The sequence below is a fragment of the Haplochromis burtoni genome, unplaced genomic scaffold, assembly GCF_018398535.1.
Source record: "Haplochromis burtoni strain Fernald_Lab_line unplaced genomic scaffold, NCSU_Asbu1 Contig_11, whole genome shotgun sequence".
Lineage (NCBI taxonomy): Eukaryota > Metazoa > Chordata > Actinopteri > Cichliformes > Cichlidae > Haplochromis > Haplochromis burtoni.
Genome location: NW_024582372.1, coordinates 371310 through 390526, shown reverse-complemented (window position 1 = coordinate 390526; position 19217 = coordinate 371310). Strand labels below are relative to the sequence as shown.

General features: G+C 41.9%; 1 protein-coding gene across 1 annotated transcript; it reads right to left on the bottom strand.

Annotated features, from left to right (window-relative positions):
• Positions 1–8: 8 nt before the first annotated feature.
• On the bottom strand, positions 9–18003 carry LOC102298469 (stereocilin). The gene is made up of 30 exons (XM_042213605.1): positions 17914–18003; positions 17384–17543; positions 16139–17275; positions 15648–15672; positions 14967–15537; positions 12948–13826; positions 12806–12868; positions 12595–12720; positions 12106–12272; positions 11839–12025; positions 11497–11612; positions 9680–9812; positions 9406–9588; positions 9001–9039; positions 8738–8914; positions 8417–8566; positions 6971–7029; positions 6690–6813; positions 6523–6605; positions 6280–6415; positions 5612–5814; positions 3757–3847; positions 3478–3649; positions 3172–3341; positions 2702–2857; positions 2077–2219; positions 1475–1623; positions 1135–1232; positions 302–449; positions 9–156 (listed from the first exon to the last, which is right to left on the bottom strand). Exons 2-30 carry the CDS (start codon positions 17481–17483, stop codon positions 68–70), a joined length of 5874 nt encoding a protein of 1957 aa, XP_042069539.1. The 5' UTR covers positions 17484–17543; positions 17914–18003; the 3' UTR covers positions 9–67.
• Between the last annotated feature and the right edge of the window lie 1214 nt (positions 18004–19217).

Below are 19217 nucleotides of genomic sequence, written 5' to 3'. Positions count from 1 at the left end.
TTATTTATTTGAAGTACAAATATGATGATACCAGGTCAAAGGGACAATTAAATGTTCTTCCAGTCTTTTAAATAAGTTGCCACAAGAAGAGGTGCAAAGCCAGTGAGCATAAAGTGAAGATGTCTTTGTTCAGGGCTGCTGGAGCCAAGTTTCTTCCTGTGGAAGAAGGAGAACAGAATACATCATGAGCAAAAACACAAATCTTATTCAGTGCTTATCAGAAACAAGTATCATGCAGAGTGGCTTTAACAGACTAAATATGGGGGAGGTTATCAGTTGTATTGTTTCTAAAGACACCCGCCTCTCAGCTCCAGCAGAACATCTCCTTCGTATTGAGCTAATCCAACAGCATGTCTCTGTTCCTTGTCCAGCTCTGCCCACTGCTCCTCAGTGACAGCCCACGCCTGCTCCACACTCAACCATGATAACTGAACTGCACTAAACACCACCTGTCAGGCGCACACCCAACACAAAAAAATATATATTTTTCATTTCCAGGAATGCAGACATTACATGGCATCAGATTTCCTTTGATTTGACATTTCTCAGTTATTTCCAGAGTTGCACATTTTTATGGCGAGTTCAGTAATTTGTATATAAATAAAATGTTATATTATGTGTATTACAGCAAAAAAAAAACCCTATCCTGTTCTGTTTATCTGTCCAATTAAAAATCACAGACAAACCCTTTTGAGGCCCACTGTAAGTTAGTGCATTATTTATAATATTTACTTATTTAATATTCATTTGATGAAAATCACAAGCTTAAAAAAATGTTTTTCATCATTTTCAAAAAGATAAAAGAGAATGACTGAATATGTAGTCATGTGAAAAAGAGAGAGCTCTTGGCTATGCGTGTCCTTAAAATGATTGTCTCAGATACATAGATGTCTCCAGCTGTAAGCAAGGAAATCACTGCCCACCTGCTCTGCAGACCTTCTGTTTGCAGAGGGCACTCAATCAGAAGAGAGCTGACTTAAAGGGAAATGACCTAAGACTGCTTGCTTCACCAAGGGCCAGAATAAAAAACATAAGGATTATTTTAATCTGTGAATCATGCAAAGCTACTCTACTGGATCTAAGAATAAAATTATGGAGCTAAAAATCGGCTTTAAAACAAGTGACGAAACTCACTGCCATCTTTTTTGGTGATATCAGGGCGATAGCTTCAGGGGTGATTCCCCCCACTTGTTCTTGTAGCAGGGCTGACAGCACCATGTCTGGCAGGCCCGCTGGACATAGAGGGAGAGAGAGAGAGAGGAGCGCTATAGTGAGATAATTAATGTTTCTCATGTCACATCACAGGAGGAGTGTAGAGAAACATTTCCTCTTACTTCCGAGCCTGTACCCTCAGGGATACTTTTAATTGTACCTATCCATCCAAGAGCTGTCATTTCCTCTTTAAAAAGAAACAATTTTTAAAAAAGTTAATCAAAAAGAGTTTACACCCAAGGGATATTATGCTCTACTATACCTGCCAACGTCCCAATTTCAGTGAAAACTTCTGGTCCCCAAGTATTAACTGGACCAAAGGCCTGTGGTCTGGACAAACAGCTTGTCAATGCCTCCATCTGCTGCTCTGTGCATGGCAGGGATGTCTCCCGCAGGAACACAACAGCCATACTGCAGTTTGGGGGGAAAGATTCAAGATTTTATTCCTCCTCTGAGGATAGAAAACGTTTTCACTGGCTTTGTTTTGCTCAGAATCGTGCTCCCGCCTGCTGTTGGTTAGCATCTGCTAGCAGGTTCATGTGATATCAGCTCTTTTATTCATAAAACCACAGCAGATAGTTTTGTTTTGCAGCAGGAGGGAGTTTCATTATGAGCTATTACTTTGACAGATTGTGAGAGTAGCATTATTTGACAGATATTTTTTTCCTCCATCATGTCAAACTAAGCTGATAGCTATGTTTGACATCTGCCAGTTTGTGATTGTTCCCGTACATATGCTGGATAATTTGTTTATAAAGTTGGATCGCTGTGTTTCCTCCTTCTTGCTTTTACATGTTTCTGTTGTAGCTAGAGCTAGAGCTAAGTGCATGTAGGAAGTGTGGGTAAGCAATTTATATCACTGACCTGAGGTTGTAGGGGCTCAGTTTTTTTATCTCAGAGGAATGCAGACCACAGATCAGATGGCCAAACGCTGCCAGATCAACAACTGTTAACTGCTCCACTTTAAGTTTGCGTTTCCGCAGCACATTCAAAATCACTGCTCTCATCTGAAAAGTCAGACAGGAACCACAAATTTTCATATTAACACACTCAAGTTTTGATTCTGCAACTTATTTTCATAAATTTGAGGGTCAAATTCAAAGGAAAAGCCTTCAACAATGCAGTCAGTGAATCTTATGCACTGGGTATGCTGACATGGTCTGCATACCCATGGTCTGAGTGACTATCTTTATCCCATAATGAAATAAATGATCCTGGTGGCAGACACTAAATCATTTGAAGACTTTGCAAAAAACATGAATCGGGCAATAGAGCCCAGAGTCTCTACATCTGAACCCATTTGCATCCCTATGGGAGATTTGGACTTTATTTTCAAACTTCAAAACACAGAAGAACCCAGTTCAAACCCTTCTTTAAAACTTCACATGCTTATAGATTCAGTGCCAACAGTTTAGGCTGGTTTTACTTTAATTTGTCACCCATCTGTTTTAGAGAATAAATTAATAAATAATTTTTTAAAATAGCTCACCTTTTTAGGGCTCCAGTCTGTCAGTGTGCCCAGATGTGCCAAAACACCTGGATTAGAGAGTTTAGTGTCTTGCAGGTCCTTCTCTCGCATTTCAGTCACCAATGAGCCCAGCTCCAGCACCTGATCTTCACTCAGCTCTCTCACTGGACTCAACAACTGGATTGAATGGGTTTTTTTTTTTTTTAGCTAAGACACAACAGTCTATTTTTTTTTTCTCTATATCTCACAATTATTTTAATTCTTTAGCACCTCTTATAGATTTTTGATCACATTTTTGGAACATATATTGCTACCACTTTTGTTTTAGATCCACCTCATGGGGTCAAAATCTAAACATGAAGGAGAGACAGAAGAGCCCCGCTCTGACAGACCCTGAAGCAATCTTAAGGGATGATATATACAGAGAAATATAAAGAGGAGGACAATTTGAGTGCTGTGGGGGATGGTCCTGTAAGTGGAGTTTAACTGACCTGTCTGAGTTTCACCCACAGTGACCGGCGCTGCTCTGAGCTCAGCAACGAATCCTGACCAAACACCTCTACGCACTGTTTCAGCTCCTCCTGTGACATTCGGCTGAGCTGAGTGGATGTCCAAGCTGAAGGATATGTCCCTCTAATGTCTGCACAGCTTGGAACCGGCACTGCTCAAGAAAGAAAAAACCCACACATGCAGATTCAGTGAAAAGATGCTAAAAGGTGGCATTTATATGTTCTAGTTAACAGAGCTATGTAAAATGCGTTAAACAGAGCATGCGCTTAAAGAAACATTTACTGAACTTTTTGCCCTCCGGCTCCGTGCTTTCACAATGCCCCGAATGAGGCTCTGAGTCTGCTGTCTCTGGCGATGCTGGTCAATACACTGGGTAATGCACACGCCACCAGTAATGCTGTCTTCCCAGCGCCTTTGACCCACCAGGACCTGCTCCACAGTGTCTTTATTCAGCACTGACTGTACAGCAGAAACCCTTATTATGAATTCCTGCAGGTCAAAATGTCTCCAAGAAAGCCAGTGAAAGTAAAATAAATGTAGTTATTTGAATGATTTTTGCTGCTTACCAGTGGAATGGAGTTAATCTGCTTCGTTGAGAGAGCAAACACCAGTCGACCCAAATGTTCTACATCTCCAATTTGCCACTTGGATGGCTCTCTGGAAAACAAGAATAGGTATTCATTACTGCTGCTTAAAGTGGTAAATCTCTTATTATCCTGGGTTGTGGAGCCGGGGTTTTATTAGTTCTTTGAAATTTAGGAGTTGTGTTTATTGTCTGGGATTTGATTTATATTCTTTTTTTAGAGTTTCGGGGTCTTAGTGATGTTTATCAAGTAAGTCTGTAAGTCTGTTCCTCTCATGTTCTGAGTATGTGTTCTGTTAGTATGTTTTGTTAGCTTAATGTTCCTGTCTCTGCATCCACAGAGGTTCAGTTATTATTTCTTACTTCCTGTTTTATTTTGTAAGTCGCTCTCTCCCTGCACTTTAATCATAATTAGTTTCATCTACATGTTGTTTCTCCAGCTGTGACTCTAGCCCTCAGTGTGTGTTTGAGTATATATAGTCCTGTCATTCCTTGGTTCTTCGTCTCAGTGTCTTTTTAACCAGTTATCAAGCCCTGTGTGATTCTCTTTGTGCCTTTGTGGATTTTGTATTGCTGTGTGGGACTTCTACACCCAGCCTCATTAAACGGCTGACAGTTGTTAAATCTTGCTCGTCTCCTGAGTTTACATTTGGGTCCTAATCCTCCGAATTGTGACAATCCACGTGTTAGTGCAGGAGCAGTGCTGGGATTTCCCAAATGGGCTTGTATTTTACACCATTATTCTACTCTCCACAAATGGATGTGGATTGTGTCTGAAATACAAAGTTTGCAGGTCAGTGTAAGACGATTAGTATATTTTACTGTATTTTGGACCAAGAAGCTTTGTTTTGCAAATTGTTAAAAGTTGAGGCCACATAATGAGACCACTCATCCAGATTCTTAATTTCATTTCACTCGGAATAATCCTCAGCTTGACAGACTGCAGACTGTATTTAACCATTAGTTATTATCTGTCTCTGTTTCTCTTCCACAGTGTCTTTTGTCTTGTCCCCCTCCCCTGCCCCCCAGCTATGTGTAACAGATGGCTGCACCTCCCTGAACCTCGTTCTGCTGGAGGTGTCTTCCTGTTAAAAGGGAGTTTTTCCTTCCCGCTGTCACCATGCGCTTGCTTAGAGGGCGTCGTCTCTGTATTAATGTAGGGTCGCTATAACACCACTTCAGGCGACTCTCGTTGTGATTTAGTGCTCTATGAATGAAACGGAATTGAATTGGAGGTGGTATTTTGTAACAGGTTATTATTGTATGTACTGGTTTCAGGGTCACTTGAGATCAGTTGGGGCTAAAATGTACAAAAATGATTCAGACAACCAAGCTGGTGCATTATTTGTGTGTGAAATATCCGATTTGCTACAGCACTGGGCAGCAGCACTATTTCGGTCCAGATTGAACTATCACATAAATTGCACTGATGTGCTGTACGATGTACAGACAGATATGTATGAGACTAGTGCCCAGTTACTTGCGATAGGTTAGGAGAAGAGAAAAAATGGAGTGAAACTAAAAGAGAGTGTGCTGATCCTGCAGTCGTGACCTTTATGTCAGTATATTTCAACTTATAAAAGATATGATAAATAAAAAAAATGATGTGGTGGGCTTGATTTATTTACATATATTTTTACAGGCTTACATTTCATGACTTCCACAGTGCTGTTTGATATATTTTCGATTTAAGTTTTTCGTGGTGTGACCTTTTTTTTCTAATTAATTCATTTTTCAGTGCTTATGCTGCTTGTTTGTGTAAATCCAAAATAATAATAATAACAATATTTAAATTCTTATCTTGAGGTGTTAAAACTCCTACACATGTGTTGCTTTACCCAAACAGTTCTTTCTGGGTGAGCAGAGCACTGATATCCCTCAGAGCCTCTTTAGGAAGGCAGAAATTTCTCATCTCCTCCAGCCGCAGAGCCACCGCTCGTCTGTCCACCAGAGCCAAACTGTCCCTGTCTAAGAAAGGCAGCAAAGGTCCGAGGGTATCCAGAGCGGTGCCATCAATCTGCCCCTCAGACAGAGAAGAGCCCTGCGGAGCACAACATACAGAGAGAGACATCCCGGATTACCAGGATTTCACACTGAAATGACTTCACTTGTGTGAAAAGCTGCTGAGAGGATAAAGGCGGGTTATGTTCTGAAGCACTTTCTCCATCTGTTTTTCTCTAAATACTACAACCGCCTGCTTGAAAAGCCTGAACACACAAATGTTCTTTCTGCAAAATTAATGAGTTAAAACAAATCAAATACGCGACACACAAACACTAACTGAAGCCCTGATTTAACTCATCGAGAAAATGCTCTTCTTCTTTTCGGTTTGCTCTGAATTCTCATTATAATGGTTTAGAATTTTATTACTTTGGGAATTTGCAGAATTTGGTATTTGAGCTTGATAAAGTTTACTTCCTACAGCAACAGAAAGTCTAAAACGTGCTAAAACATGTGTTAACTTGTGCCCATCTTGCATGATAAGCTGTTATTTTGGGTGTTTTACCAGCTCAGTTAAGGCCTTCTCGGCTAAATTGGTCTGTTTATAATGTGGCAGTCTGAGAAAATCAGCAAACTGTGCTTGAACGAGGTCCAAAATGGCTCTGAGGGATGTATTAGAGAGTCTCTCTATCATGGTCACCCTGGAAAAGAGCAGAGCATGGGTGTAAATGCAGTCACCCGAGAGAAACAGTAAAACATTTATTCAGAAAAAAAGAGTAAAATACAAATATAAGGAGGTGATATTTACGGCAATGTTGCAGAAAACGCAGAACTCAAAATATTGAGGTCGAGTTTAGGTTGTCTTCTCAGTTCCTCTATGATACATTTTCGCTGGTGGCATATCTGAACTTGTTAGTACAGGGAAAAAAATGCATTTTCATGGAAACATAAATTTTTATGGCTCACATTCCTCACCAGAGCAGGTCTTGTGCCTCCAGGCAGCTCACTAACAAACTGAAGCAGCGCTACAAAATCTGTATCATTGGTCCAGAGCTTCAGAAAGTCACAGCTCATTCCACCAGCGATATGACCCAGATCTCTATGAGTGAGAAAGAAGTCATTATTTAGACTGTCTTCTAAGCAGGTGTCTGACTGAAAATGAAACTTCAGATGTTTCTGTTGTGTTTTTATTTTAGCTTGCAATCAAAATATTAAATGAATTATTAAATCAGTGCTTTGGCTGGGGTGAAACCTACCTCACTGACTTGCTGGTAATGTTTAGAAATTCATGGATCTTACTGAATAGAAACTGAGTCTGTAAAGAAAAGGAACAGCATGAGTCAGCATTTTGACTGTGCGTTTCTTTAAAATCAAGAGAGAAACTCAAACCAGTTTCCAGATATTACAATAAGGCAAGTTTTTTTTAGCCCCAACAGGAAAATAAAAATCAATTCCCTAAATGGTGATGAACAACTGGTCCCTTATATACTTTAGTATTGCCATTTGTACACATAACATAATTTATGGACATCTATAGTTTGACTTCTTTACATGTGTGAATTGGATGGGTTGTTACAGACGTTTGCTGAAAATGTCACATCAATAGAACCTCTAGAAATATACTTAGAAAATTGGTGTTCAATTTTTATTTTAGCCACTCTATATGGTTGGAGGATATTTATCAGCAGACGCTGGTTAACCAGAGATATCATATGTATATTGTACAATATGAAAATCATATTGCGGGTTAGTTCAGAAATAGTGTCATCACGTTGTTTAACTAGAAACGTGACTTCAGCTCAGTTGCCATTCCCTCCTTTTTTTTCCATGTAGCACGTCATAATAGAAGGAGACTGTATATGACACTCAGTCCTTCACGATAGTTTCCTCCTTCATGTGAGACTGACTAATATGAGCACAGATGCTCTGCCTCCTGTTGATGGTATTTTTCTCCCCTACAGCTAAGGGCAACTGTAAGCAAAATAAAAGAGAAATTATGCTACCAGCTTAGAGGAAATGTGAATTGGAGCAAACAGCCAGCAGTATGTGTAGAACAGTCAAGATTTTATCACTGTAGATTCACTTTAATCTGTAGAGTGATCCTCATAATAGACCAGCATAAACAACCACACTCTGCTGGCATCAGCCCCAGAAATCATAAATGTCTCTATACTATATATATGCAGCAGTATTGGTTTTAGGTGAAATTTAAGATCACTTTGACAAGTGTTTAATTCATAATGCTCATATAAACATTTAGTGCTGTTTTTAAGAGGAAATTTAAGGTTTAACACTGACCCAATGATCAGTCCAATTACTGCACATATCAGGGAAGATAATGAGAGAAAAGGAACTTCATTGGTTTGACTGAAGTCTTGTTGGGCTGAGAATAGGTGGTGAAAGCAGGCTAAAACAATTTTGGCTGTGACAAAACCCCTTTAAGGTAGCCAATTATTAATTCATGCTGTACTCCTCCACATCATTGTACAACATCCAAACTAATTAGCTTGATGGCAGCTGATGTGAATGGAGCATTAATATCCTGAAAGGGCCTCCTGAAGCATATCCTATGAGTTGCAGATTAATGGGGGCGAAAACTGAAGCTGCTAACAGTTTCTTCTTTTGTAAAAGAGCTATTGTTGTTATATGAATGTGATGTTAAACAGCACGCAAAAAAAAGGGATTAAAGTAAAAGGGTGCACCTGGTGTGGCGACCAGTCTATGTCCCTGTACATGCCGATGCTTCTTGAAATGATTTCAGCACTCATGGTCTGCATCAGCTCCCTCAGAGGGACAAATGGTAAAAGACAGTTTAGCTGCAGAGTGGTGTTCCTTGTGTCTCTGTGCAGAGCCTGCTGAAACAGAACCACAATAAGAAATGTGAATTTATGCTTTATTGAATCTAATTTGTCACAACCTGCTCAAATGTCTTTTTTACTCAATGCAGCACCAGAGGGGAAATAATAAACCATAAGATTAGAAAAGTGAGAAGAAGCAGAGGAGAAGAAACAAAGCTCCGTCACCTCCTGCATTGCATTGTATAGCATGGCTCTATGGCCAGGCTTAAGCTCAGTTAGCAATGTTCTCCAGCACTGGCAGTGGACAGCTTCACTGATCTCAGACCACTGGAGGTCTCTGAGCACAGCAGGGGAGAGACCGGAGTGTAACGGCTTCAGTCGGCACAGTTTTTCCATGGTGAGCTGGCGGGAGGAGAAAAACTCAGAGGTGAGAGTGCAGCTGGACGGAATTCAGCACAAATATTAATATTTTTAAAATTTTCACTTACGTTGGTGTCCTTCGAAATCTTGGATAACATTTTAAATGCCTGCAAAGAGCATTAGAAAATAAGTCTGCCAACAAGACACCCACATTTTAAGAAAGTTCACACAGGACACATATTTCATCTCTGTTTATTCCCTGCTTTTCATTAGTTATATGCAAATTAATAGTAGACTTACATTTATGTTATGCAAAAATCCCTGGCATTACATATTTCAGTAAAGGTTAGCATTTCATTTCTCTGAAAACGGGGGGTCCACTGCTACACGCTTCACATCACCTTATAAAAACAACTAGAAGTTGTCCTGACAAATCGGAAACTTTGTCGAAATGCAACTCAAATTTATACATTTACAGTGACACTTGGGGAGGAAGAAGATAAGCATGACAAGAGAAATAATTCCCTGCTGACCTGTGCTGGAGAATATGTGTGTAATCCTGGCTGTGACAGGACTTCCAGCAGTTGATCTGAGGGGAGTGACAGCAGAAAAGAAGCTCCCAACTGGGGAAGCAGACCACTGAGAGCAGACAGCTCCAGAGGAGCCATGCTGCTGACATTCAGGGTCTGAACTGCTGGTATTAACCAAGAAGACAGCTATTCATAAGACACAGTGAAACAGAGTTAGTCAGACATGCCATGAAAACATACTTGAGACTGTAACCTGAAGTTGTCCCATGCCCCTCACCCTGCCACCGGCACTGACAAAGCCCTTGGATATGCACTGAGACAGCTGCTGCCAGAGAGCAGAGGCCACAGCAGAGTCCTGAAGATATGAGCCCAAGTCAGATGGATCCATGTAGCACGCAAGGACTCCTAATCTGCAAAAGGCACTCATTCACTTTTCTGATCACTTGATTTAACATTAAGTTCAATGGCATAATGCTTTTTGTAATAGACTTCAAAATGAAGGGTTCAATTATGAAATAAATCACAGCTAAATACAGAGATCCTTACAGAATGAATAAACTACAGCACAATAAAGATAACATATGTTGCATTGCGTCTGATTAAAATGAGATTCACTATTGTTATTAATCATCATCAGCTTGACTTTCTGGGAAAAAAGAAAATTACTGTGGGCCCTCTAAGCTACAACTATGGACCCCAGATTCATGTTAACTTCCTTTGCAAAAACAATACCAAAGAAATATTTGAATATTTCTTTAAACATACCTAATTTCTTTACAGTTGGCTCGGGAAATTGGAAATAGGGGCATCCGTTTATTTAAGCATGAGTAAACATAAATGAAAATACAATAAAAAAGTTTTTTAAAGTTTTCACGAGCTTGAAAGTCCGTTCATGTTACTCAAGTTTTATTGTCATTTCTCTAAGTAGTCTCTGGGAGTAGTTCTCCAGGCTTCTTGAAGGACATTCAAAGCTCTTTTTTGGATTTTGGCTGAATTTTGTTTTGTGCTCTGTTAATATGACCCCACACTGCTTCAGTCATGTTGACTGCTTCAGTCTGGGGAGGCCAATCCATGACTGATAGTGATCCATTGTGTGTTTTTTTCCATTTGCTTTTACTGAACTAACAGTGTGTATGGGATTGTTGTCATTCTGGAAAAAAAAATAACAATAACATTTAAAAATGCCAATCAGATGCTTTCTATATGCTATTTGATGGTGGATAAAAATTAGATGTTAGTTTTTATATTTCCATCAGTTTTGACAGGATCTTCATCACCACTGGCTGGAACGCAGCCCAAACCATGACAGAGCCTCCACCGTGTTTTACAGATGGCTTCAGACTATCTCTCCTAACCCCCTCTGTACATAGTGATGAGGATTTCAACATGTTGCCACTCATTTTCAGTCCAGTCCTTGAGGCATACCTCTGCCTTTTCTCCCTTTTTCCCTTTTCTTAAGAATGGCAGTCACCCTTCCACTGAGTCTAATTCTGATGAGGTTTCAGTGAACAGCAGACGGATCAGCTGACGGACCAGATGCATTTTTCACCTGTCAGGTCTGTGCTGTTGTTTTTGTTTTTGTTTTTCCTGTTTCTTGAGGACCTGGTTTTGAGATCATGTTCATCTGCTATGGACGGTTTTTTAGGCCTGACACGTTTTTGTCTTCCAGTTGTCCAGTTTCCTCATTTTTTAAGGATTCACTACACACTATGCCAGATTTTCAAGTTTTTTTGGTGCAAAAATACTATTTTATGCTTGTCAAACTGTATTATCTTTTGTTTTCTTCAAAGATTCAACTACAAAATGGGAACAAATTATATGTTTTTGCAGCACCTAAACAGGTATATCTGAGTGACTCACAGGCTGGTGTTAAGTGGTTGATCACATACAGAACTGGTCTGAAAATGAGTGAAAAAGCAGCCAATGTCCAAAGAAAAAGAAAAACTATTGCTCTATTGGTCTAGACTACTCAGAAATTTTGAAAGAAAGTCTGACTCCTCGGAAGCAAAATTTAAAGAAATGGTGGCTCAAGACTTTTGCACAATACTCTAGACATGGATAAGCTTGGATAAGTTTAAGGTATCTGGATCCCACCTCATTATGTTGTCACCAGTCACATTTATCTTCCTACTGAAGAGGGTCCGCAGCACATGGCGCCCCCTTACTCCATCCAGACTGCCATTGCCAAGTAACTCCACCAAAGGAGCAAGCTGACCGAGAGGATTACAATGACGAAAAAAGCATGCAGAGTGAAAAGAAAGTTTCATGGTGGTAAAGTAGGTCTTTAATAGTGGCGGTGGAGAACACTTTTCTCTAAAACCTCACATACGTGTTGGTATTGGTTGGTGTATGGAAGCATTTATTCATGTAGGTATTCATTAATGAAAAGAGATAAAGTCATGTAAGAATATGTCAATCAGAGAAATGCCCTCAAACCTGCTGTGATGTCAGCTGCTGAAAATGACTGACTGGGAGGTAAGGCAGAAGTGGGAGGATGGAGCTGAGAAAGTATGGTGGCCATGTAGGGACATCACCCACCACGCTAGACTGCAGGAGTCTTTTTACAAAGGCCTTTTTCTGCAGGGACTTCATCCCCGAGCTGTGGTCACGGATGGCTGTCAATCTGAAGAGCATTGCAAAAGCTGTTAGTGTCACATTGAGAAGTTTTACATTAACTATGACCACGTTTGGCCCACAACTCACACGCTGTCATTGACGATGAGGGAGGCTGGGAAGCTCATTATGTCAGAGACAGACATAAAGGGAATGAACTGAGAAAGGTCCACAAACAGCTCTGGGGTCACTCTCGGGAACTTGTGGATGAAAGCTGCTGTCATTGTTTCCATGGCCTGCAACTCTTTTTGAGAGGCCTGACAGAGAAAACAAAACGCCGGACAGGAATGGACGTGGATTCAATTTGGCACTCTTTAACTATGCATGGACCATGACGTGAATCCAAATAAAGCAGAAGCAACACAGTGCAACCTACTGTAATAACCACCAATCAAAAGAAATGCATATGAAAGAAAACGCATTACAATTCTTCTCCATCTCCTTACTCTGTGATGAATGGTTTTACTGAGTGAAATCAACAAGGGCTCATTTATGTGTATTTATCCAGCTAATTAGCTTCTTACACAGAGGAAGCTTTAGCAATAAACATATTTAAGTACAAAAAGTTGAAGAACAAACCTGGCTGGTTTCAACCTGAAGCTGATCCCAGCTTCGATGCATGTGGGAGAGAAATCTCTTGACTGCATCCTTCTCAGCCGACATCACTAGAGTACGAATGCTGTCTCTTGGCATCTGGAGGTACTCCTGGTGGGCGATTCAGTTGAATGTAACTCTCAGTGTGTCTATGTGTGAGGTGTTATATGTGGGTAAATCTGCACACGCTCAGTACCTGCAGCAGAACCTTGAGAGCAGATGAGTTGTCATCACGCTGGATGAGGTCCCAGAGGACAGGCTGATGTAACAGGAGTAACAGGTTATTTACTTATTGTGTGTCTGTTAAACAAATATGTCTGTTAGTAACTGCATCTTACACTGAAGCAGCTCAGCAGGTCCTCCTTTAGTGTGGCATTCTGCTCTCTGCGTAGGAACACTCCCACAGTGTGGAGAACGCTCGTGGAGGCTTCCGGCTGCAGTGCGGACCAGGATGTGTTGTCGATGAGACTGGAGAGGAGAATAGCCTGACCCAGACCCTGCCTTGCTTCTCTTTCTCCCTCGTCCAGCCCCGAAGAGAGACCCACCATAAAATCTAAGACTCGCAGCACATATCCCAGCGCCACTAAAAAACCCTCACGCTCTCCCATCTCAACCTCACACACGCTCAGCTTGTGCAGGACATCCATCAGCAGTGGTGCCGGGTCCACGCACAGCTGCGATGTATCAAAGTCATAAGGTGCTGGAAGCATGTCAAAAAACCTTTGGAGGAAGCACTTCCTGTCTTCCTGTTCAGCCAGCAGATCAGCACAGACATCAGCAAACTGAGGGTTTGTTCTTAAAAGCTGATAGTAGAGTGTGTCATTCAGACAAATGTACTCTCTCAGTCCACGTGTCTGCACACAGAACTCCAGGAGGGTGAAGTTAGTGAAATGTTGCACAGGCCACTCTCTGTACTGACAAGTCTTCAAAGTGGTGTCATCATGGGAGACATTGTGTATTTTGGAACAGTATGCTGCAGCCCACCTGCCCTCTGGCAAGGACTGGTGCGAGTCAGTGCCACACAGAGATGAGATCAGGACTGAGTTGTTGGGTAGAAAGCAGTGTCTGAAAGCCTGAGCACTGAGAGACCTGCCGCCCAACTGAGCCAGACAGTTCTCACTGAGTCCTGTATTCCACATTGACTCATCTGAAAGCTGCACACACAGCTCATCTATGCTCGTCTGGTTAAAAAAATGATAGTCCTTTGTCACTGCAGCCTGAAACAGCACAAAATAAATTAGTCAACCCACAGAATATTCAGTTCTTTATTAAGAATCTTGTTTTGACTTAACTCTGGAAACAAAAGATTTAATTGCACATAAACAACAAATATTAAATGTATTAATTAAACAAACGATATTAACAAAAGTTTGTATTCTAACTGTGAAAACCATTAGGACACCCAACCCCCTAATAGCTAGTGTTACCCCCTTTGTTAGAAATAACATCAGTGATGCTTCCTGTAGCCGTCTACCAGTCTCGGACATGGTCTGAGGAAGGTTTCCTCCAATCCAGCAGAATTCCTTCAGCTGTGAGATTTTTGAGGAATTATTTGCATGTACAGCCCATTATCCCAGAAGTCCTAGTCTTTGTTCTCTCTGGCCTCTCCCATGCAAGTTAAACATGTGCAATCTGATTTCTGATTGTAGAGGCATGCATTTTACATCAGAAGTTGCAATAGCCTGAAGACATTTTTTTTGGAGACTTCTTTTAGCATCTTGCACTCTGCTCTCGGGGTGAACTTGCTCAGACAGCCAGACTTGTGTCAATGTCCTCCACTTGTAGACTATTTTTGGGAAGGAATCGCTGACCTCAAATTCTTTTGAGATCTTTCCAAATCCCTTCCCAAACTCATAAGCTGCTGCAATCTTCTATCTGAAGACCTGAGACAGCTCTTTTGATCTCATGATAGTGTTCACTCTCACTTCAATGGTCAGGAGCACACCAAACTCAGCGTCTTAGGTCTAAACAGGGCAAGCCTCCTTTAAAATGCTCAGTAAGGATGTTTTAATCATGTGCGACTGATGTGATTCGCCTGTGAGCAAATCCTTGGCCATTTTTAATGTGAATTAATGCAGCGGTGTCCTAACTCAAGTATTGCATTTTACATTAAAATGTGTTTTCTTCAGTTATAATTGTTTAGTTTTATAATTTGAACCTCCCACTATTGTTAAAATGAATATTAAATTTCCATATGACCAAACATGCTTGCAGGCTTTCACAGCATGTCCTAATTTTTTCACATGACTGTATGCTAAGATAAAAAAAAAGGCAACCAAAACTCAAATTTGTATGCCTTGCTAAGCTGAATTCCAAGAAGACACTTGTGCTCACTCATCTAAAAAGTAATCCATTACCTGATGTGCTCTCTGCAGCCAGAAAGATGAGTTGGCACACACTGTATTGTTAAATTCATGGGCAAAGAACTCGCTGCAGACATGGACCCAGAGGAAGTCCTCCTCTGCAGCAGACAGGTACCAGGCTGCATCAGAGCACGTAGCATGCAGGTCGAGCTCCATCTGATCCATTGCAGGGTTAACTGACCCATTCTCACCGTCAAACAGTTTACAATAGAGGAATACAGTGAAGTTAGAGACGCCAGTCAAGCCTGGGATGGATTCATTACATGCGGCCTCCAGGATTTCTGTAGAGGTGGAGTACTCCATCTCCTTCTGCTGACCGGTGCTCTCTTTAGTCTCTGTTTGTGACTCGCTGTTAGGTGCAGTTAATGGTTCAATGTGAAGCTTTTTGTTGGAGGCTTTACGTGCAGCGGGAGTGGCTTTTGGGGTTGACTGAGCTGGTGATTTTGGTGATCTTGGCTCATCTCCTTCAGTGGAAGGGCAGGACAGGAATGGGAGGGAGCTCGGGAGGCCCCGGGAGCTTACACCCAAAGCTTGAGTGTTCCACATCACGTTGTGCCTTATTCCCCTACAAATCCACAGACAGAACAATGTCTGTTTTGTTTTGCTAGATATTTAATGCAAAATATATCAAATTAAATCAAAAACTTAGTCATTTATATTTCTAATATATCTTACCATAAGATGAGCTGTCGTAGGTCGCCTTCAAGAAGACCGATAAGAAAGGAAATATTATTTGGAAATCAAAGTGAATAAGTAGTGGAAAAGCAGCTGGAAGCTTCTGCAGTACACAACCATGGATGATGTAACACTGCAGCTCGGCTAACAATGCCCAACATATAAAGTTACTGACATCAATGGGAGGATTAACAGATGCCCTCACTGGCCAGGATGATTATAGCGTTTTTAAAGCAGTGTCATTCACTGTCACCGTCCTCTCCCTGGGGGGTTTCTCTGGGTTAAAATTGTTTTCTGAACGAGCTCTTTTTATGGAAACTACAAGAAGAGGGTGTGTGACCTTATTTAATTATGAAATTATGAAAAGATTCTGATGTTAGTTGTGTTTAAATGCAAAAAACAAAGATTTCTAGCCACATCAGATAAATTTAACTCCTGTTTTTTTATTTCTTCTAATTGTGAGAAGACCAAAATCTCATATAAATACTCACCAGCGGAGCACCGGCTCCGGGTTTTGGGCTGTGGCATATCCACCAGGCTGCTGACGTCATCAAGCAGCGCCATTGTGACTCTTGATACTTTCTCCCTCAGGTTGCCATAGACAGAACTGCCCACCCTGTGCAGGAGGCCCCTCCTCAGCCCATCCAAACTCTGCACGAGAGCTAAATTTTTCTGTGCCAAATTGCCTCCTCGCTCACCTCCACCCGAACGTGACAAAGCCTGCAGCAGCAAGCTTTGCATGGAGTTTGCCTGCGCCTCGGTGGCTACCATTTCATCCACGGATGCATTTCCGTACAACCCATTCTGTCTCATGGCCTCAGGGGGCAAGCTGAAGGGCTTTAAACGTCCGAATGCATTCGAGCCCTTGCTGTGTTCAGCAGCTTCCCCTGCTGGGTGCAAACTAACCACAGGCTTCCAGTTCCGTGTTTCTAGGAACTGCAGCAGCTGCTGAAGCCAGCTGACACTAAAGGCACAGTCAGTGCGACCCTTTAGTGCACAGATGAAGCTTTGTAGGCCTGCACTGGCCTGACCGTAGGTCCCGCTGACGAGAGCCTGAAGAGCAGCTTCCAGCACAGCACTCACTGTCCTCCAGTTTTGAGCTATGAAAGTCAAGAAGGGCCTGTGAGACTGACGCTCTGATAGAGTGATGAGGCTCTGCAGCAGGCCTAGGAGCCAGTCCCAGTGTGGGCTACCTCTGAGGGACAGAAACCAGTCCTGCACTCTAACGCTGGGCCGGGGTGGCACCCGGCCGTTCCACTGATTCTGGGCAGCGTTTCCTTCAGACTGCAGGAAATAATGCAGCACTTTCTCCCAAAGCTGCTCCTCGTCTGGCTCTGCCGGCTCCTCCTCCAACTCAGCACCCATCTCCTGAAGGTACATGGAGATGTTGTAGAGGAAGCCAGAGAGACGATGTCTGTTAATTGGCTTGTTTAAAGAAGGCATATTCCTGCTGGGAAGTAGACCAAGCGTTTTTAAGCCCCCCACGATATTCCCCATCCAAGTGGGCACAGACTGATCCTTGGTGTTTGTCTCAGTGGGAGCTCTCTGTGGATTTGCACCACCTCCTTTACTCCACTCTGAAATGATCTCCTTCAGAATGGCGTATTTCTGGTCTTCCTTGCCACCTCCTATAAAATAGCATCAGAGATAGCTTGAGCTAGCATTGTGTAATAAACAGATAGTAACCAAATACATAAAAAAGTGGATTTGGTAGCATGTTTTGGTGGCCTACTCACCTGTCTTCTCAGGTGCTCCTTGTCTGAGTAAAACAGCACAAACTATGATGCTTGTGAATTTAAGAGCAGCCATCTCCGACCCTTTCATAGCCATCTTCATCTCGTGCCAGCCCACACCGCGACTCGTTGGTGTCACATGTTGCTCTATAGACTGAGTCTGCTATTGATTTCACAAAACCCTCATTGAAATGCTTTTTCATTTTAGGTGATGGGGTTGGACTTAAGGAGTAAAGTGTCTCAGTGGAAAGGGGATATTAAACCTTAATGCCTGGCTACCACATCACCTTACCATCATGGCTGCTAAAACAAGTATCAGTAATGTAATTAAGTCTTACAAATGTTGGGGCTGAAAATTTAAAGGGTCCACATTTTACACTGAATGGATATCTAAAGACTGTTAAACAGGATTCTTATATTCACACTTCAGTACATCCTTAGAATACCAGGATACATCTGTTTCATCAAAACTATGCTTTTGAATGATAATTATACTAAAGACAAAAAGAAGAGAACTTATTTTCTGAACTTACCCGCAGTTCCTATGCATTCATGCCGGTAAGTATCCTCTGAAGTGTTTGTCTAACACCTCCTCACACTGAGCCGCTCTGCACTGACCTCTTCCTGAGTGCCACTCTCTATTTCACCATCGCTTGGACTTTCTCTACCTTTCACTCTCCTTCCCCACCCCTCCCCCCAGTGTCCTCTATCACTCTGTTATTTTAACTATTTGTGGCACCTGTTTTTTTCTTTGTCTCTGGGGTTCAGATTGATGCTTGGATTAGTATTTCATGGTGTTAGTTGTGTGGATTGTTTTTTTTGTGTGTGTCTTCATTTGACTGTGCAGATAATGGGCATGGCAAAGTGGTTACTTTGAAATAAGGCACCACATGTCTCAGTCTTGTTGGTCATCACTAGTGCATACCCATGTTTTAGGTGCTCCCAGTATATTTTGAAGCACCTCGAGGCTACAGGAAGGTCACAGCATTCAGCAAGGTGCTCAAAGAACATGAAAATCTGGATCATGTTAATCACACCCAGGATATCTATCCCCTGACTGTCCCATGTCCCCCTGCTGCTTAATTCTCCATTGAGCTGAGACTCATCTTGTGACACAGGGTTTGTTGGGGGTGTAGTCTTACCAGCAGTGCCAGACCAGCAGGACTGTGCAGGCTGTCAGTGTTTGGACACATTTATCCCTCAGTCAGGCAAACTTACAATTGAGCCCTGTGCAAGGGGACGGGAGCAGGCTCCCCAGAGTCAGACCACTGTCTGCAGGCGCTGAAACCCTAGAGGGTTGAGTGAAAGGACCATCCCCTCCCTCCACTTGCTTTAGCTGTATGATACTGTGGCCTGCACCGGGACAATAACTTCCTCCTGTATTATTGATGCAGCGGGGAACAGCGATCACTCAGCGCAGCGGGGCTCGATTCACCACGGGAATAGGCAATGAGAAACTGGATCTGCCACATACGTTCCTCCTCTCTCTGCTGGAAACTCAGTCATGGCGGAGGGGAAATCATCTGATGAAAGTAGCAGTTGAGATTGGAATATTTGATTTGAGTCAACTTTTTGACCTCATATTCCTACATGAGGCCAAAAGCTTGCAATTAGTCAAAATATAAAAGTAATATATTTAAATTGCAGCTTGTGTTATGTTTGATTGTTTTTGCTGTTTTTTGTGTCTTAAAATGGTGAGAACAAGCAGCAACATCCAGGAAAGAGAAACAATGGACCTGTGTTGTGCCAAAAAGTGGTTTTGAGTTATTTACCAGATTTTTAAACTGTTGTAAATGAGTTGTTGGCCTATAATTAGTCTAAAATATGCCAAATGAAT